Source organism: Aquarana catesbeiana, linkage group LG02, assembly GCF_042186555.1.
Source record: "Aquarana catesbeiana isolate 2022-GZ linkage group LG02, ASM4218655v1, whole genome shotgun sequence".
Lineage (NCBI taxonomy): Eukaryota > Metazoa > Chordata > Amphibia > Anura > Ranidae > Aquarana > Aquarana catesbeiana.
Window position 1 is genome coordinate 777775963 of NC_133325.1, and position 16693 is coordinate 777792655.

At 46.8% G+C, this 16693-nt stretch overlaps 1 protein-coding gene across 1 annotated transcript in view; it reads left to right on the forward strand.

Annotated features, from left to right (window-relative positions):
• Nucleotides 1–5703: 5703 nt before the first annotated feature.
• The window catches only part of ARHGAP31 (Rho GTPase activating protein 31), a 322286-nt gene continuing 311296 nt past the window's right edge, over nucleotides 5704–16693 (forward strand). The window contains exon 1 of the mRNA XM_073617391.1: nucleotides 5704–6042. Within this exon, the coding sequence (XP_073473492.1) occupies nucleotides 5988–6042 (55 nt within the window). The 5' untranslated portion in view covers nucleotides 5704–5987. The remainder of the gene's footprint in view (nucleotides 6043–16693) is intronic.

Consider the following 16693-nt stretch of genomic DNA (forward strand, 5'->3'; position numbering starts at 1 on the left):
AACCTCCGCCCCAGTCTCAAGACTTTTGCAGACTCTAAAGCCGCGTACACACGAGCGGAATGTCCGACAGAAAAAGTCAGACGGAAGCTTTTCATTTTCTATTCCGATCGTGTGTAGGCCTCAGACTTTTTTTTCCGAAAATTATGACGGATCTAGAAATGGAACATGTTCTAAATATTTCCGATGGAACCAATTCCTATCAGGAAAATCGATTGTCTGTATGCTGTTCTGACGGACCAAAAACGACGCATGCTCTGAAGCAAGTACGAGACGGAAGCTATTGGCTACTGGCTATTGAACTTCCTTTTTCTAGTCCCGTCGTAAGTGTTGTACATCACCGCGTTCTGGACGGTCAGCTGTTGGTCGGACTTTGGGTTGACCACGTGTAGGCAAGACCGCTTGAATGGAATTCCATCGGAGAAACCTTCGGAGTTTATTCCGACGGCAAAACCAGATGTGTGTACGCGGCATTACAGGTTTTCTTCTAAGATTGCCCTGTATTTGGCTCCATCAATCTTCCCATCAACTCTGATCAGCTTCCCTGTCCCTGCTGAAGAAAAGCATCTCCATAACATGATTCTGCCACCACCATGTTTCACAGTGGGGATGGTGTGTTCAGGGTGATGTGCAGTGTTAGTTCTCCGTCACACATAGCGTTTTGCTTTTAGGCCAAAAAGTTCAATTGCTTTGATGAAGGCTTCATAGCGGAAACGCATCAACATATAGCCTGTACCCATGTACCCATGTAACAAATAAAGTACTTTTATTCAACAGCATCAGAGTTGCCAGCCTTCCTGATTCAAGGATTGCACCTGTGGGGCCTGAACGCCCTGGCTAGAGGACCAGATCACAGTTCTTGGACTCTTATATTGGCAGTGGAGCTGGGGTAACATTTTGTATCTTCCAAAAAGTTCAATTTTGGTCTCATCTGACCAGAGCACCTTCTTCCACATGTTTGCTGTGTCCCCCACATAGCTTCTCGCAAACTGCAAATAGGACTTCTTATGGCTTTCTTTCAACAATGTCTTTCTTCTTTCCACTCTTCCATAAAGGTCAGATTTGTGGAGAGCACGACTAATAGTTGTCCTGTGGACAGATTCTCCCACCTGGGCTGTGGATCTCTGTAGCCCCTCCAGAGTTACCATGGACCTCTTGGCTGCTTCTCTGATTAACCTTCAGGACCAGCCGCCGCACTTATACTGTGGCAGGTTGGCTCCCCTGCGCGAGCCGTCATAGCTATACGTTGGCTTGCGGGGTTCGGATAGCAGGCGTGCGCCCGCTGCACAAAGGGGGTGCCGATGCTCGTGGCCGACGGTCGCGATGACTGCAGGCCACGAGCGATCGTGAGCAGGAGACACAGAACAGGGACAAGTGTGTGTAAACACACACTTCCCTGTTCTGTTCTGAGAGGAGTGACAGATCGTGTGTTCCTATTAGCTAGGAACCACGATCCGTCACTTCCTCTAGTCAGTCCCCTCCCCCTACAGTTAGAATCACCTCCCAGGCAACACAGTTAACCCCTTCACCGCCCCGTAGTGTTAACCCCTTCACTGCCAGTGACATTTTTACAGTAATCAATGCATTTGTAAATCGCACTGATCGCTGTATTAATGCCAATGGTTCCAAAAATGTATCAAAATTGTCCGATGTGTCCGCCATAATGTCGCAGTCACGATAAAAATCACAGATCACCACCATTACTAGTGAAAAAAAAATAAAAATAATAAAAATGCTATAAATCTATCCCCTATTTTGTAGACGCTACAACTTTTGCGCAAACCAATCAATATATGCTTATTGCGATTTTTTTTTACATATCTGCCTAAACTGAGAAAAAATTAGCTTTTTTTTTTAAAAAAATGGGATATTTATTATAGCAAAAAGTACAAAATATTGTGTTTTTTTTCAAAATTGTCGCTTTTTTTTGTTTATAGCGCAAAAAACGCTCTGGTCGGGAGGGGGTAAATTCTTCCGGGGCTGAAGTGGTGAATGTTCTCCTTGCCCGGCCTGTCAGTTTAGGTGGACGGCCATGTCTTGGTAGGTTTGCAGTTGTGCCATACTCTCTCCATTTTTGGATGAGATGTTCAAAGTTTGGGAAACTTTTTTCATAACCTAACCCTGCTTTAAACTTCTCCACAACTTTGTCCCTGACCTGCCTGGTGTGTTCCTTGGCCTTCATGATGCGGTTTGTTCACTAAGGTTCTCTAACAGACCTCTGACGTCCCGGGTCATACGATGACTTCCGGGAGCACTTCCGGGGGAGGGCTTCAACCCAGGAGAGAGACTTGATAGGCCCTCTCTCTCCTCGGTTGAAGCCCTCCCGGAAGTCATCGTATGACCCGTGATGTCACGTGCGCTCCACGTGTGTTCCACGCCGGCCCCAGCCTCTTCCTGACAGCCACATGACGTTTCTAGGGCCGAGAAACATCTCTGCAGCACCACCGGACAGAGTACCACCGGACCTTGAACTGAGGACCACACCATGGACCACCTTCTTTATGCAGATGAGCCTTTTTAACCCTCTGTTTCCTGTAAGTGTGACCCTTTATTGTGTCATTAAAGTGTCCTCTAATACTGCACTCAGGTGGCGCTTCCTTTTTCTACCTTCTCTTGCCTACTACAGAGCCAGCTCTCTGAGGACAGCAGCCGCCTTTTCAACCAGCCACGATACTTACCTGCTTAACCCCTGAACTGCCAGATACCTGCTTAACCCTTGAACTGCTATATTTAATGCTATGGACTAATTGCCTAGCTACCTAATACCCCAAGTATTGTATGCACTTGTGTATTTGCACTTACAGTTACCATTACCTCTTTCTGAACTGAGCTGAGCTCCTAGGTCACTGCTGGGAGGGGAGATCTGGCATGTGGAGTCACTGCTGCAAGAGGGGGGGCAGGGCTCCTGAGCAGTGGCGTCGCTAGGGGGTGGCTTTTTGGGGCTATAGCCCCGAATCTGGGGCCCATAGCCCCAAGTCTCTGCAGGGGTCCCCAAGGGGAGGGGGGCTCTCTGGGCACCCTGATGCAAGAGGGAGGCATTCTGGGGACCCTGATTTTAAGGAGGAGGCTCTCTGGGGACCCTGATTTTAAGGGGGAGGCTCTCTGGGGACCCTAATGTAAGGGGGGGCTCTCTGGGGACCCTGATGCAAGGAGGTGGCTCTCTGGGGACTCTGATGTAAGGAAGAAGCTCTCTGGGGACCCTGATGTTCGGGGAGGCTCTCTGGGGACCCTGATGTAAGGGGGGGGGCTCTCTGGGGACCCTCATGCAAGGGGGAGGCTCTCTCGGGACTCTGATGTAAGGGGGGGCTCTCTGGGGACCCTGATGCAAGGAGGAGGCTCTCTGGGGACTCTGATGTAAGGCGGGGCTCTCTGGGGACCCTGATGCAAGGAGGAGGCTCTCTGGGGACTCTGATGTAAGGCGGGGCTCTCTGGGGACCCTGATGCAAGGAGGAGGCTCTCTGGGGACCCTGATTTTAAGGGGGAGGCTCTCTGGGGACCCTAATGTAAGGGGGGGCTCTCTGGGGACCCTGATGCAAGGAGGAGGCTCTCTGGGGACTCTGATGTAAGGCGGGGCTCTCTGGGGACCCTGATGCAAGGAGGAGGCTCTCTGGGGACCCTGATTTTAAGGGGGAGGCTCTCTGGGGACCCTAATGTAAGGGGGGGCTCTCTGGGGACCCTGATGTAAGGAAGAGGCTCTCTGGGGACCCAGGATGTAAGGAAGAGGCTCTCTGGGGACCCTGATGTTCGGGGAGGCTCTCTGGGGACCCTGATGCAAGGGGGAGGCTCTCTGGGAACTCTGATGTAAGGGGGGGCTCTCTGGGGTCCCTGATGTAAGGGGGGGGCTCTCTGGGGATATAGACACACACGTATATTACTTTATATACATGTGTATGCCCGCGCAAGCATATGACTTTCTTTACTACACTGCTATAGGCTCTAGCCCCAGATCTTTTGTAGACCTAGCAACGCCCCTGCTCCTGAGTATCTGCTGGGAAAGGGGTTCAGGGTGAGCTGAGCTGCTGTGTCAATGGCTGGGAGGGTGTGCATTGGGAGCTGAGCTCCTGAGTCACTGCTAGGAGGGGCTGCAGGCAGAGCTGAGCTACTAAGTCACTCCTGGAAGGGGGGGAGCTGAGCAGCTGAGAAAAAGGAATTTAGTGATCCTACTGTGAACATTAATTATGGATTGCTCCACAGTATCTGTAGCTACATAGGTCAGTGAGAGTGTGATTTAAAGCTAAGTAACCGTTTGTTAAGAAAACATAAATACTTCAATGTCCATAGCCTGTCCTTCGTTCTGGGGAAGTTCTGTATATTAGCCCGGCAGCAGAAGGCGTACATGGTCAGAGCATTCTCTAACAAATCTTCCGCGGCTTGTGTACAGTACAATAACCGCTAACACAAAATGACTTAGAAATGACAGCTCTTTCAAACTCCAACAAAGGGATAATGAGCTTCAATTGTCAGAGCTTACAACTTCCTCGGCGGCTTCAGTACAACAAATACAATAAACGCTAATGCTAAGGAAACAATGTTTTATTGAAATGTACACAGTCTGCAAATACTGGGGCCATCTGAAAGAAAGACAACGCTGTAATTATGCCGCAGATGGAGACCGGCGCTGTCTCAGCGGAGCAGATGGGTGACATGGACGGAAATGCATGCAGTAATTTGTCATTTATTTAACATATGTGCAATAAAGACTCACAGAAGGCTGGGAAATGGTCATGTTATTTCTGTGCCGGCCACTAGGTGTCGCGACTGCAGCTTGTCCACTTTATAAAGTAAGCGAAAGCCTGCAAACTTTTATGATGGAAAAAAAGAATCAATAGGAGATGGGTAGTGCTAGTTTGAATTAAAGCACAGAGGGAGCAAGGAAAGTAGTCAGGATAAATAATCATGTAGTCTTCTTTGTTTTTTGTTTTTTTTGCCTCTGTCCCCCTTGAGAATTCCACGTTTGGTTTTCCTTAAAGGGCATCTCCACTTTTGCTGGGAAAAGAAAATGTAATATAGTGTATATATACAACTGTGACACAAGTTATAGTGTAGTTGAATGTTATTTAAAATTACCTTATTTTATAATCTGCAATTTTCTGTAAAATGCAATATGGCTACCTAGAGGCGTTCTGTACATAGATGGTGTACACAACACAAACAAATACAATTTATTTTTCTGCATGCATGATTGGCCCGCCGATTTTCCCAGAAGTCTGCACTAAGATACAAGTCAGATTTTGAGCATCCCCTGCAACAAAAATTTCATTTTTGGCGGGATACTCCCAAAAGAAAAATGAAGACCCTACCACTTTTCTCATTAGAACCCTGCAAGTGCAGCAGCTGATTGATAATTCTACAATCACTACAATCACTCCCATACAGATTCACTCAGGGAAACAAACAGCTATTTGCTCAGAATAACAAAAGGTCAGAATCTGCAACAAATTTTGTTAAAATGCCCGCAATGTACATAGATCACCCAGAGGGGAATGTTTTTTTTTTTTCTCAACAAAAGTGGAGTTACTCTTTAAATGTTATATATAGTTATTTCATGCCTATGTGCTGATGGTGGAGAGAAGATTGAGTAGAGGGAGATCAACAGTTTGTTGCTGCTCCATTACTATCCAATTATAGGCTATGGGGTGGGAGTTGACCATGGCTGTAATATTTAACTACCTGCTGACCCACCACAGTACTTCTACATACTGCTACGTGGCTGCCTGTGTTTCGGGTTTGAGCAGGCGCCTCTTATATAGCAGTTGGGGATTTTCTGAATCCCTTCCAATAAGCAAACGCTGACCTGCTTACCTGGTCAAGATACCACCACAGCCCCTACCACCTCCTAACCTTCACTACTGGCCATGTATATTGGGGCAAAGGGACAAAAGTGAGGCCAAGGATGCAGGAGGTGATGAAGTCAGGGTGTCCAAGAGGGATGCTTTTCAAGATTTTCATAGCGAAATGCACCTTCTTTGCTGGAATGAAGATCTGACTTGATGTCCCGGCACCGGTCCAGGAGGCCCTTACTACGTGGTCCAAGTGGCAGTTCAGGTAACATTTCCTTACTTCAGAGTCACTTTCTTAATGATTACTTGTCTAAGAACCTCTTATAGCAAAATTAATATTGAGACAGACCGGTATTTCCACAAATGTAAACTTTTTGGCAAGACGTATACATCTATTATATGTAGTGTCTCCTCTTTCCATATTACATACAGTAACTCATTAGTCTCTATTAAATGCAGTGCCTCATACCTCTAAATTATATACAGTGCTTCATTACTATCTATTATACTCAGTGCCTCATACCTCTATATTATATACAGTGTCTCATCTTTCCCTAGTACACACAGTGCCTCATTACTAGCTATTATATGCAGTGCTTCATTAGTCTCTATTATACTCAGTGCCTCATACCTCTATATTATATACAGTGTCTCATCTTTCCCTAGTACACACAGTGCCTCATTACTAGCTATTATATACAGTGCCTCATTAGTCTCTATTATACTCAGTGCCTCATACCTCTATATTATACACACATATACCTCTAAATTATATACCGTGCCTCATTACTATCTATTATACTCAGTGCCTCATACCTCTATATTATATACAGTGTCACATCTTTCCCTAGTACACACAGTGCCTCATTACTATCTATTATACTCAGTGCCTCATACCTCTATATTATATACAATGTCTTATTTTTCCCTATTACACGCAATTTCTCATTACTCTCTCTTATATGCAGTGCCTCATACCTCTATATTATATACAGTTTCTCATTACTCTCTATTATACTCGGTGCCTCATACCTCTATATTATATACAGTGCCTCATTAGTCTCTATTATACTCTGTGCCTCATACCTCTATATTATATACAGTGCCTCATTAGTCTCTATTATACTCGGTGCCTCATACCTCTATGTTATATACAGTGCCTCATTAGTCTCTATTATACTCGGTGCCTCACACCTCTATGTTATATACAGTGCCTCATTAGTCTCTATTATATGCAGTGCCTCATACCTCTATGTTATATACAGTGCCTCATTAGTCTCTATTATACTCGGTGCCTCATACCTCTATATTATATACAGTGCCTCATTAGTCTCTATTATATGCAGTGCCTCATACCTCTATATTATATACAGTGCCTCATTAGTCTCTATTATATGCAGTGCCTCATACCTCTATATTATATACAGTGCCTCATTAGTCTCTATTATATGCAGTGCCTCATACCTCTATATTATATACAGTGCCTCATTAGTCTCTATTATACTCGGTGCCTCATACCTCTATATTATATACAGTGCCTCATTAGTCTCTATTATACTCGGTGCCTCATACCTCTATGTTATATACAGTGCCTCATTAGTCTCTATTATACTCGGTGCCTCATACCTCTATGTTATATACAGTGCCTCATTAGTCTCTATTATACTCGGTGCCTCATACCTCTATATTATATACAGTGCCTCATTAGTCTCTATTATATGCAGTGCCTCATACCTCTATATTATATACAGTGTCTCATTAGTCTCTATTATATGCAGTGCCTCATACCTCTATGTTATATACAGTGCCTCATTAGTCTCTATTATATGCAGTGCCTCATACCTCTATATTATATACAGTGCCTCATTAGTCTCTATTATACTCAGTGCCTCATACCTCTATGTTATATACAGTGCCTCATCTTTCCCCATTACACACAGTACCTCATTACTCTCGATTATATGCAGTGCCTCATACCTCTATAATATATACAGTATCTCTATTTTTCTCAAATAAATTAACAATGGCAGCTGATTCATTTAAAACTAGCAAGGGGAAAGGCGCACATGGGTAACTCATACCTCTCTAATACAAGCAGTAGCTTATCTTTCCATTACATGCAGACTGCAGTGCCTAATACTTCTCTATTACATGCAGTGCCTCATACCTCTATATTGCAAGCAGTATCTCATGCTACTCTATGAAATGCAGAGCCTAGTATCTTTATTAATACACGGGGCGCCTAATACCGTGTACACACGTGCCGGACTTTTCTACCAAACTGGTCCGACGGAACAAATCCGTCGGACAATTCAACCGTGTGTGGGCTTCATCGGACCTGCAGCAGACCTTTTCTGTCGAAAACCTGATGGACCTTAGATTTGGAACATGCTTCAAATCTTTCCGACGGACTCGAGTCCGGTTGAAAAATCCGCTAGTCTGTATGCTAGTCCGACGGACGAAAACCGACACTAGGGCAGCTATTGGCTACTGGCTATGAACTTCCTTATTTTAGTCCGGTGTACGTCATCACGTACGAATCCGTCGGACTTTGGTGTCATTGTGTGTAGACAAGTCCGATTCGACGGAAGTCCGTTGAAACTCCGTCGGAAGTCCGTCGAAAAATGTCCGACGTGATTCAGTCCGTCGAAAGTCCAGCTGTGTGTACACGGCATAATACTTCTTTTTTACATGCAGTGTCTCATTCCTCTGCAGTACAAGCATTATGTCGTGCCTCTCTATTAAATGTAGTGCCTAGTATCTTTTTATTTCATGCAGTGCCTCATGCGTCTCATACAACCAATTTGCACACAGTGCTTCATAACCATTTCTTATACACATTTCCACATACCTCTTTATCACAGAGTGCTCATCCTTCTCTGTTAATAAGGGTAAACTATTCTTCTATATTGCATACAGTGCCTCTTACCTCTTCTATATTGCATACAGCACCTCATACCTCTTCTATATTGCATACAGTGCCTCTTACCTCTTCTATATTGCATACAGTGCCTCATACTCTTCTATATTGCATACAGTGCCTCATACTGCTTCTATATTAAATACAGTGCCTCATACCTCTTTTATATTGCATACAGTGCCTCATACTGCTTCTATATTGCATAGTGTCTCAAACCCCCTCTATATTGCATACAGTGCCTCATACCTCTTCTATATTGCATAGTGTCTCAAACCCCCTCTATATTGCATACAGTGCCTCATACTGCTTCTCTATTGCATACAGTGCCTCATACCTCTTCTATAATGCATACAGTGCCTCATACCTCTTCTATATTGCATACAGTGCCTCATACCTCTTCTATAATGCATACAGTGCCTCATACCTCTTCTATATTGCATACAGTGCCTCATACCTCTTTTATATTGCATACAGTGCCTCATACTGCTTCTATATTGCATACAGTGTCTCATACCTCTTCTATATTGCATACAGTGTCTTATACCTCTTCTTTATTGCATACAGTGCCCCATACCTCTTCTTTATTGAATACATTGCCTCATACCTCTTCTATATTGCATACAGTGCCTCATACCTCTTCTATATTGCATACATTGCCTCATACCTCTTCTTTATTGAATACAGTGCCTCATACCTCTTTTATATTGCATACAGTGCCTCACCCCTCTCTAATAAATACAATGCTTTTCTTCTCTATATTTCAGAATGTTCAGAGAGAGTTAATCATTCTCTGCATTGTTACATTTAACAAGTATTCAGCTGCCCACACACATTCGGCAGTTACAGAAATTCACAGCAAACTGATATGAAGGTATTTTTAATTGCATTAAATTGCAAAATGACTTGTGTGGCAATTATAGATGTTATATCCTTTTATTTGAGAAAAAAATAGATTTCCTTTAAATGTACTTTCTTTTTTTTTAAGGGCAAGTGTATGCGGCGTGTAATTTGCAGTGTCATCTGTACATTGTACCAGTAATTTCTCGGTATGGAACTGGAACATTTTATGTACATGCTGCAGATAAGCGAGCGATATATTGTGACATGCCTGCTTGTTCCTCTTATCAGACAGACTTCCTCATGTTCTCCTGGAAATCCTGACATAGCAGGCTAACGACTGTACACTTCCAGCATTATCATGGAGAGAATCAACACACAATGTACCTGCATGGCTGGGAATTTTCCACAGGAGCTGCCCAAAAAAAAAATTTCAGCCTACGATGAGTAGTGCGGATTGGTGCAAATATCAGCAAGGTTTGAAGTCATGGGGGGCAGGGCATGCCAACTCTTGGTAGATGGGTCACTTGGGCTGTTACCATGTCCCCAAGTCGTGGGGGCAGAGCATGCCAATTCTTGGGAGATGGGTCACTTGAGCTGTTACCATGTCCCAAAGTCGTGAGGGACAGTGCATGCCAATTCTTCAGAGATGGGTCACTTGTGTTGTTAACATGTCCCCAAGTTGTGGGGGGCAGGGCATGCCAATTCTTCAGAGATCGGTCACTTGGGTTGTTACCATGTCTCCAAGTTGTGGGGGGCAGGCCAATTCTTCAGAGATGGGTCACTTGGGTTGTTACCATGTCCCCAAGTCGTGGGGGGCAGGGCATGCCAATTCTTGGGATGGGTCATTGTGGTGTTACCATGTCCCCAAGTCATGGGGGGGGGGGCAGGGCATGCCAATTCTTCAGAGATGGGTCACTTGGGTTGTTACCATGTCCCCAAGTCGTGGGGGGCAGAGCATGCCCATTCTTGGGAGATGGGTCACTTGAGCTGTTACTATGTCCCAAAGTCGTGAGGGGCAGGGCATGCCAATTCTTCAGAGATGGGTCACTTGGGCTGTTACCATGTCCCTAAGTTGTGGGGGGCAGGGCATGCCAATTCTTCAGAGATCGGTCACTTGGGCTGTTACCATGTCCCCAAGTCATGAGGGGCAGTTATGGTTGCAACCTCATCCCTTTAAACCCGAACACATATTAATTACACAGGTTCTGTGGCTGATTAAGGTGGTAATTAAACTCACTTGGTGCCTTATCTGCATTTAATTAGCCTCAGAACCTGTGTAATTCAAAGGTGTTCGGGTTTAAAGGGATGAGGTGGCAACTCTAGGGGCAGGGCATACCAATTCTTCAGAGATGGCTCACTTGGGTTGTTAACATGTCCCCAAGTTGTGGGGGGCAGGGCATGCCAATTCTTCAGAGATCGGTCACTTGGGTTGTTACCATGTCTCCAAGTTGTGGGGGGCAGGCCAATTCTTCAGAGATGGGTCACTTGGGTTGTTACCATGTCCCCAAGTCGTGGGGGGCAGGGCATGCCAATTCTTGGGATGGGTCATTGTGGTGTTACCATGTCCCCAAGTCATGGGGGGGGGGCAGGGCATGCCAATTCTTCAGAGATGGGTCACTTGGGTTGTTACCATGTCCCCAAGTCGTGGGGGGCAGAGCATGCCCATTCTTGGGAGATGGGTCACTTGAGCTGTTACTATGTCCCAAAGTCGTGAGGGGCAGGGCATGCCAATTCTTCAGAGATGGGTCACTTGGGCTGTTACCATGTCCCTAAGTTGTGGGGGGCAGGGCATGCCAATTCTTCAGAGATCGGTCACTTGGGCTGTTACCATGTCCCCAAGTCATGAGGGGCAGGTATGGTTGCAACCTCATCCCTTTAAACCCGAACACATATTAATTACACAGGTTCTGTGGCTGATTAAGGTGGTAATTAAACTCACTTGGTGCCTTATCTGCATTTAATTAGCCTCAGAACCTGTGTAATTCAAAGGTGTTCGGGTTTAAAGGGATGAGGTGGCAACTCTAGGGGCAGGGCATACCAATTCTTCAGAGATGGCTCACTTGGGCTGTTACCATGTCTCCAAGTTGTGGGGGGCAGGCCAATTCTTCAGAGATGGGTCACTTGAGTTGTTACCATGTCCCCAAGTTGTGGGGGGCAGGGCATGCCAATTCTTAGGATGAGTCACTTGTGCTGTTACCATGTCCCCAAGTCATGGGGGGGGCAGGGGATGCCAATTCTTCAGAGATGGGTCACTTGAGTTGTTACCATGTCCCCAAGTCGTGGGGGGCAGGGCATGCCAATTCTTAGGATGAGTCACTTGTGCTGTTACCATGTCCCCAAGTCATGGGGGGGGCAGGGCATGCCAATTCTTCAGAGATGGGTCACTTGGGCTGGTGCCATGTCCCCAAGTTGTGGGGGGCAGGGCATGCCAATTCTTTAGAGGTGGGTCACTTGGGCTCAGTGGCGGCAGGTGCTCCATTTGGGTGAGGGGCGGCAAGCAAACCACCCGCCACCCCCAGATTTCCCCACCCCCGGTCGGTCCTGATACACCTGCCCCCCGTCACTCGCTTGTCCGTTCCCCCACCAGTCCCGCACTTACCCCATCTAGGTCGCGGGCAGCTTCAGATCCTCCTTGCATCTCCCCCTTTTTGTTGGCTTCCCCTGCGTCTCCTCCTTCTCGGCGCCCAATACGATTGCTTCTCCTCTCAGCCAATCGGGTCCCAGGACCCGCTTCCTGATTGGCCGGGAGGAGAATCTGGAAGACGGAAGCGAATATTAATTTGCTATTGTCACACAAGTAGGTGGGCTAGCAGTGCGCCCTGAACCCACCCTTTTTGAAGGCAATTAGAACCTCCGGCTCTAATCACGTGCTTCAAAAAAAAAAAAGCCCCATTAGAATCCATGCGTCCAGCACCCTCCATGTAGAATAAAGGCCGGACGCATGGATTAGTGGAGGTGGCACCACTGCGCCCCATATGAACGGGCCTCTACTGCTTGGGCTGTTACCATGTGCACCTGTTTGGGCCTTTGGGAGGTGTTATAAAAAAAAAAGGGTGCTACTTTACCAATGTGATGTGAATATAAACCACAATATAGAATAATAACCAATCAACAAATAACCTTGGGAAAAAAAACGAGAATAATCAACAAGTGATTGTAAACATCAAATAACATCAACTGGTGGTATGTTCTGCTTATTCTTTCTGTACACCTTGTAAAACTTCAATAAAGACAACTGAATAATTAAAGTATTGCAATGGTAAAAAAAAAAAAAGTGTCCATTGGTTAAAAATGTGAATTAAAAAAATTTCAATGAAAAATATAAATAAATAGAATAACGATTCTGTCAACTTATAACTCCAACACCGTTGTGTCTATAAAGTATCTATTTTATTTTATTAAATTATAGTGTCTGTAAAGTATCTATTTTATTTTATTAAATTAAATCAATTTATTTTCTATTCTATTCTGTTCTATTCTACTATTACATTTTTATTATATTATATTATATTATGTTTTTTTTAATTTGTATTTTCTTTTATACTGTTATTATTATTATCAATGTTAATAATAATAATATACTTTTTTTAAATATTGGCTAATTTGTACAGTGAATATTTCCTAAAATAATATAATAAAAATCTGATCCATCCTTTCAGCACAGGTTTAAAAAATGTTGGGAACTATGATTAGTATGCTTTGAATTAAAACTTTGTGCATCAAACATGAGCAGTGGGCATGTTTGGGAATCCTTCTGAATCACAAACAAGTAAGCAAAAAGGGTTTCCAATCCAAATTGGTGTGACTGAGGCATTACCACATTGGCTGGGTGGAACAACAAAGTTGAACTCCGGAATAAGAAAAAAATTGTCTAAATACATTCATCATGTGTCTTCTTCCTGGAATCTTGGCGTGTTTTGTGTATTCCTTCCAGATCTGTGCAGTAATCCAGTACAGAATTCCTGTAACAAAGACCGCTCACTGCTGCTCTCTCTCCTTGTGCAGGGGTGACTGGTCTTGTCTCCACCCCTCCTGTAGTTTTCTGCAGGCAGTCGGTAGTGGGTGGAGGCTACTAGGCCCCTCCCACAGCTCTACTCTCTCTCCTTGTGCAGGGGGGACTGATCTTGTCTCCGCCCCCTCCTGTAGTTTTCTGCAGGCAGCTTGTAATGGGTGGAGACTGCTAGGCTCCTCCCACAGCTCTGCTCTCTCTCTTTGTGCAGGGGTAACTGGTCTTGTCTCCGCCCCCCTCCTGTAGTTTTCTGCAGGTATTGGGTGGAGACTGCTAGGCCCCTCCCACAGCTCTGCTCTCTCTCCTTGTGCAGGGGTGACTGGTCTTGTCTCCACCCCTCCTGTAGCTTTCTGCAGGCAGCTTGTAGTGGGTGGAGACTGCTAGGCCCCTCCCACAGCTCTACTCTCTCTCCTTGTGCAGGGGGGACTGATCTTGTCTCCGCCCCCTCCTGTAGTTTTCTGCAGGCAGCTTGTAGTGGGTGGAGACTGCTAGGCCCCTCCCACAGCTCTACTCTCTCTCCTTGTGCAGGGGGGACTGGTCTTGTGTCTGCCCCACTCCTGTAGTTTTCTGTAGGTAGTGGGTGGAGACTGCTAGGCCCCTCCCACAGCTCTGCTCTCTCTCCTTGTGCAGGGGGGACTGGTCTTGTCTCTGCCCCACTCCTGTAGTTTTCTGCAGGTAGTGGGTGGAGACTGCTAGGCCCCTCCCACAGCTCTGCTCTCTCTCCTTGTGCAGGGGGGACTGGTCTTGTCTCCGCCCCCTCCTGTAGTTTTCTGCAGGCAGTCGGTAGTGGGTGGACGCTACTAGGCCCCTCCCACAGCTCTACTCTCTCTCCTTGTGCAGGGGGGACTGGTCTTGTGTTCGCCCCCTCCTGTAGTTTTCTGCAGGCAGCTTGTAGTGGGTGGAGACTGCTAGGCTCCTCCCACAGCTCTGCTCTCTCTCCTTGTGCAGGGGGAACTGGTCTTGTCTCCGCCCCACTCCTGTAGTTTTCTGCAGGTAGTCGGTAGTGGGTGGAGACTGCTAGGCCCCTCCCACAGCTCTGCTCTCTCTCCTTGTGCGGGGGGGGACTGGTCTTGTCTCCGCCCCCTCCTGTCGTTTTCAGCAGGCAGCTTGTAGTGGGTGGGGCCTGCTGGGCTCCTCCCACAGCTCTGCTCTCTGCACAGGCTACACAGCACAAGGATGATGTCACGGCTACTTTTACAAGATAATATCTGGGTTTGCAAAGGCATTTGGTGCTCACAAAGTGTAGTTGCAGTATAGCCTTTGTGGTTAATGAGAAATATATCTAAATATAAGTTTCTGTGCCTGGAGCTTTAACGTTTCATGTTTGGTGTTGATTACAGTGTACATTTATTGAGCCGCTTATTTCTCTTCCACTGACAGCGTCGGATTTAACGGTGAGGATTGTAATACATGATCTGAGGCTGGGAAGTGCCATCCAGTGTAACATAAATAAGACACAATGCCAAATGATCCTGGCACTGCTGTACTACGGGGCAGATGGCCAGCCCGATAGAAAATGAAGAGGCTGCGCGGCCAAGTCAGATGAATCGGCGCATGGCTCAGGACGTGCCATCCGGGCAGTTCTCCGGAGGGTGTCTAATGGCCCATCATCCATAACATTGCTGGAACACCGTGTTCACGCTTTAGCTCGTGCCCAGGACATGCCGTGCAAATCCTGCGTAGCGAACTCATAGCGAGCACAGCTAATGCGATCGCTCTCTCTGCCCACACGTACCCAGGCTTTAAAACGAGCCGCAAAGCTATCAAGTGTTATTGATGCCTTTTTTTTCACAAGTTCCACCAGTTTATATCCTTTTAAAGGGAATACATTTGTTTTAGTGCTGAAGGTTAGCTAAAAAAAAAATTTTTTTTCCTCTACAGCTTTAGTCACATTACTTACCTGTGATGAAAGATGTCCCACAATGTACAGTCTGCTGGATTCTGTAGAAATCTTCACTGCAGGGCTGCCCTGTCTTCTTCCTGCTGTTGAACTTCCCTGCAGGGCTGCCCTGTCCTCTTCCTGCTGCTGAACTTCCCTGCAGGGCTGCCCTGTCCTCTAACTGCTGCTGATATTCCTTGCAGGGTTGCCCTGTCCTTTTCCTGCTGCTGTACTTTCCTACAGGGCTCCCCTGTCCTCTTCCTGCTGCTGTACTTCCCTGCAGGGCTGCCCTGTCCTCTTCCTGCTGCTGAACTTCCCTGCAGGGCTGCCCTGTCCTCTTCCTGCTGCTGAACTTCCCTGCAGGGCTGCCCTGTCCTCTTCCTGCTGCTGAACTTCCCTGCAGGGCTGCCCTCTCCTCTACCTGCTGCTAAACTTCCCTGCAGAGCTACCCTGTCTTCTTCCTGCTGCTGAACTTCCCTGCAGGGCTACCCTGTCTTCTTCCTGTTGCTGAACTTCCCTGCAGGGTTACCCTGACCTCTTCCTGCTGCTGAACTTCCCTGCAGGGCTGCCCTGTCCTCTTCCTGTTGCTAAACTTCCTTGCAGGGCTGCCCTATCCTCTTTCTGCTGTTTAACTTCCCTGCAGGGCTGCCCTGTCCTCTACCTGCTGCTGATATTCCTTGCAGGGTTGCCCTGTCCTCTTCCTGCTGTTGTACTTCCCTACAGGGCTGCCCTGTCCTCTTCCTGCTGCTGTACTTCCCTGCAGGGCTGCCCTGTCCTCTTCCTGCTGCTGTACTTCCCTGCAGGGCTGCCATGTCCTCTTCCTGCTGCTGAACTTCCCTGCAGGGCTTCCCTGTACTCTTCTTGCTGCTGAACTTCCCTGCAGGGCTGCCCTGTCCTCTTCCTGCTGCTGAACTTCCCTGCAGGGCTGCCCTGTCCTCTTCCTGCTGCTAAACTTCCCTGCAGGGCTGCCCTATCCTCTTTCCGCTGTTTAACTTCCCTGCAGGGCTGTGCTGTCTTCTTGCTGCTGCTGAACTTCCCTGCAGGGCTGCCCTGTCCTCTTCCAGCTGCTGAACTTCCCTGCAAGGCTGCCCTGTTCTCTTCCTGCTGCTAAACTTCCCTGCAGGGCTGCCCTGTCCTCTTTCTGCTGCTGAACTTCCCTGCAGGGCTGCCCTGTCCTCTTTCTGCTGTTTAACTTCCCTGAGGGGCTGCCCGGTCCTCTACCTGCTGCTGAACTTCCCTGCAGGGCTGCCCTGTCCTCTTCCTGCTGC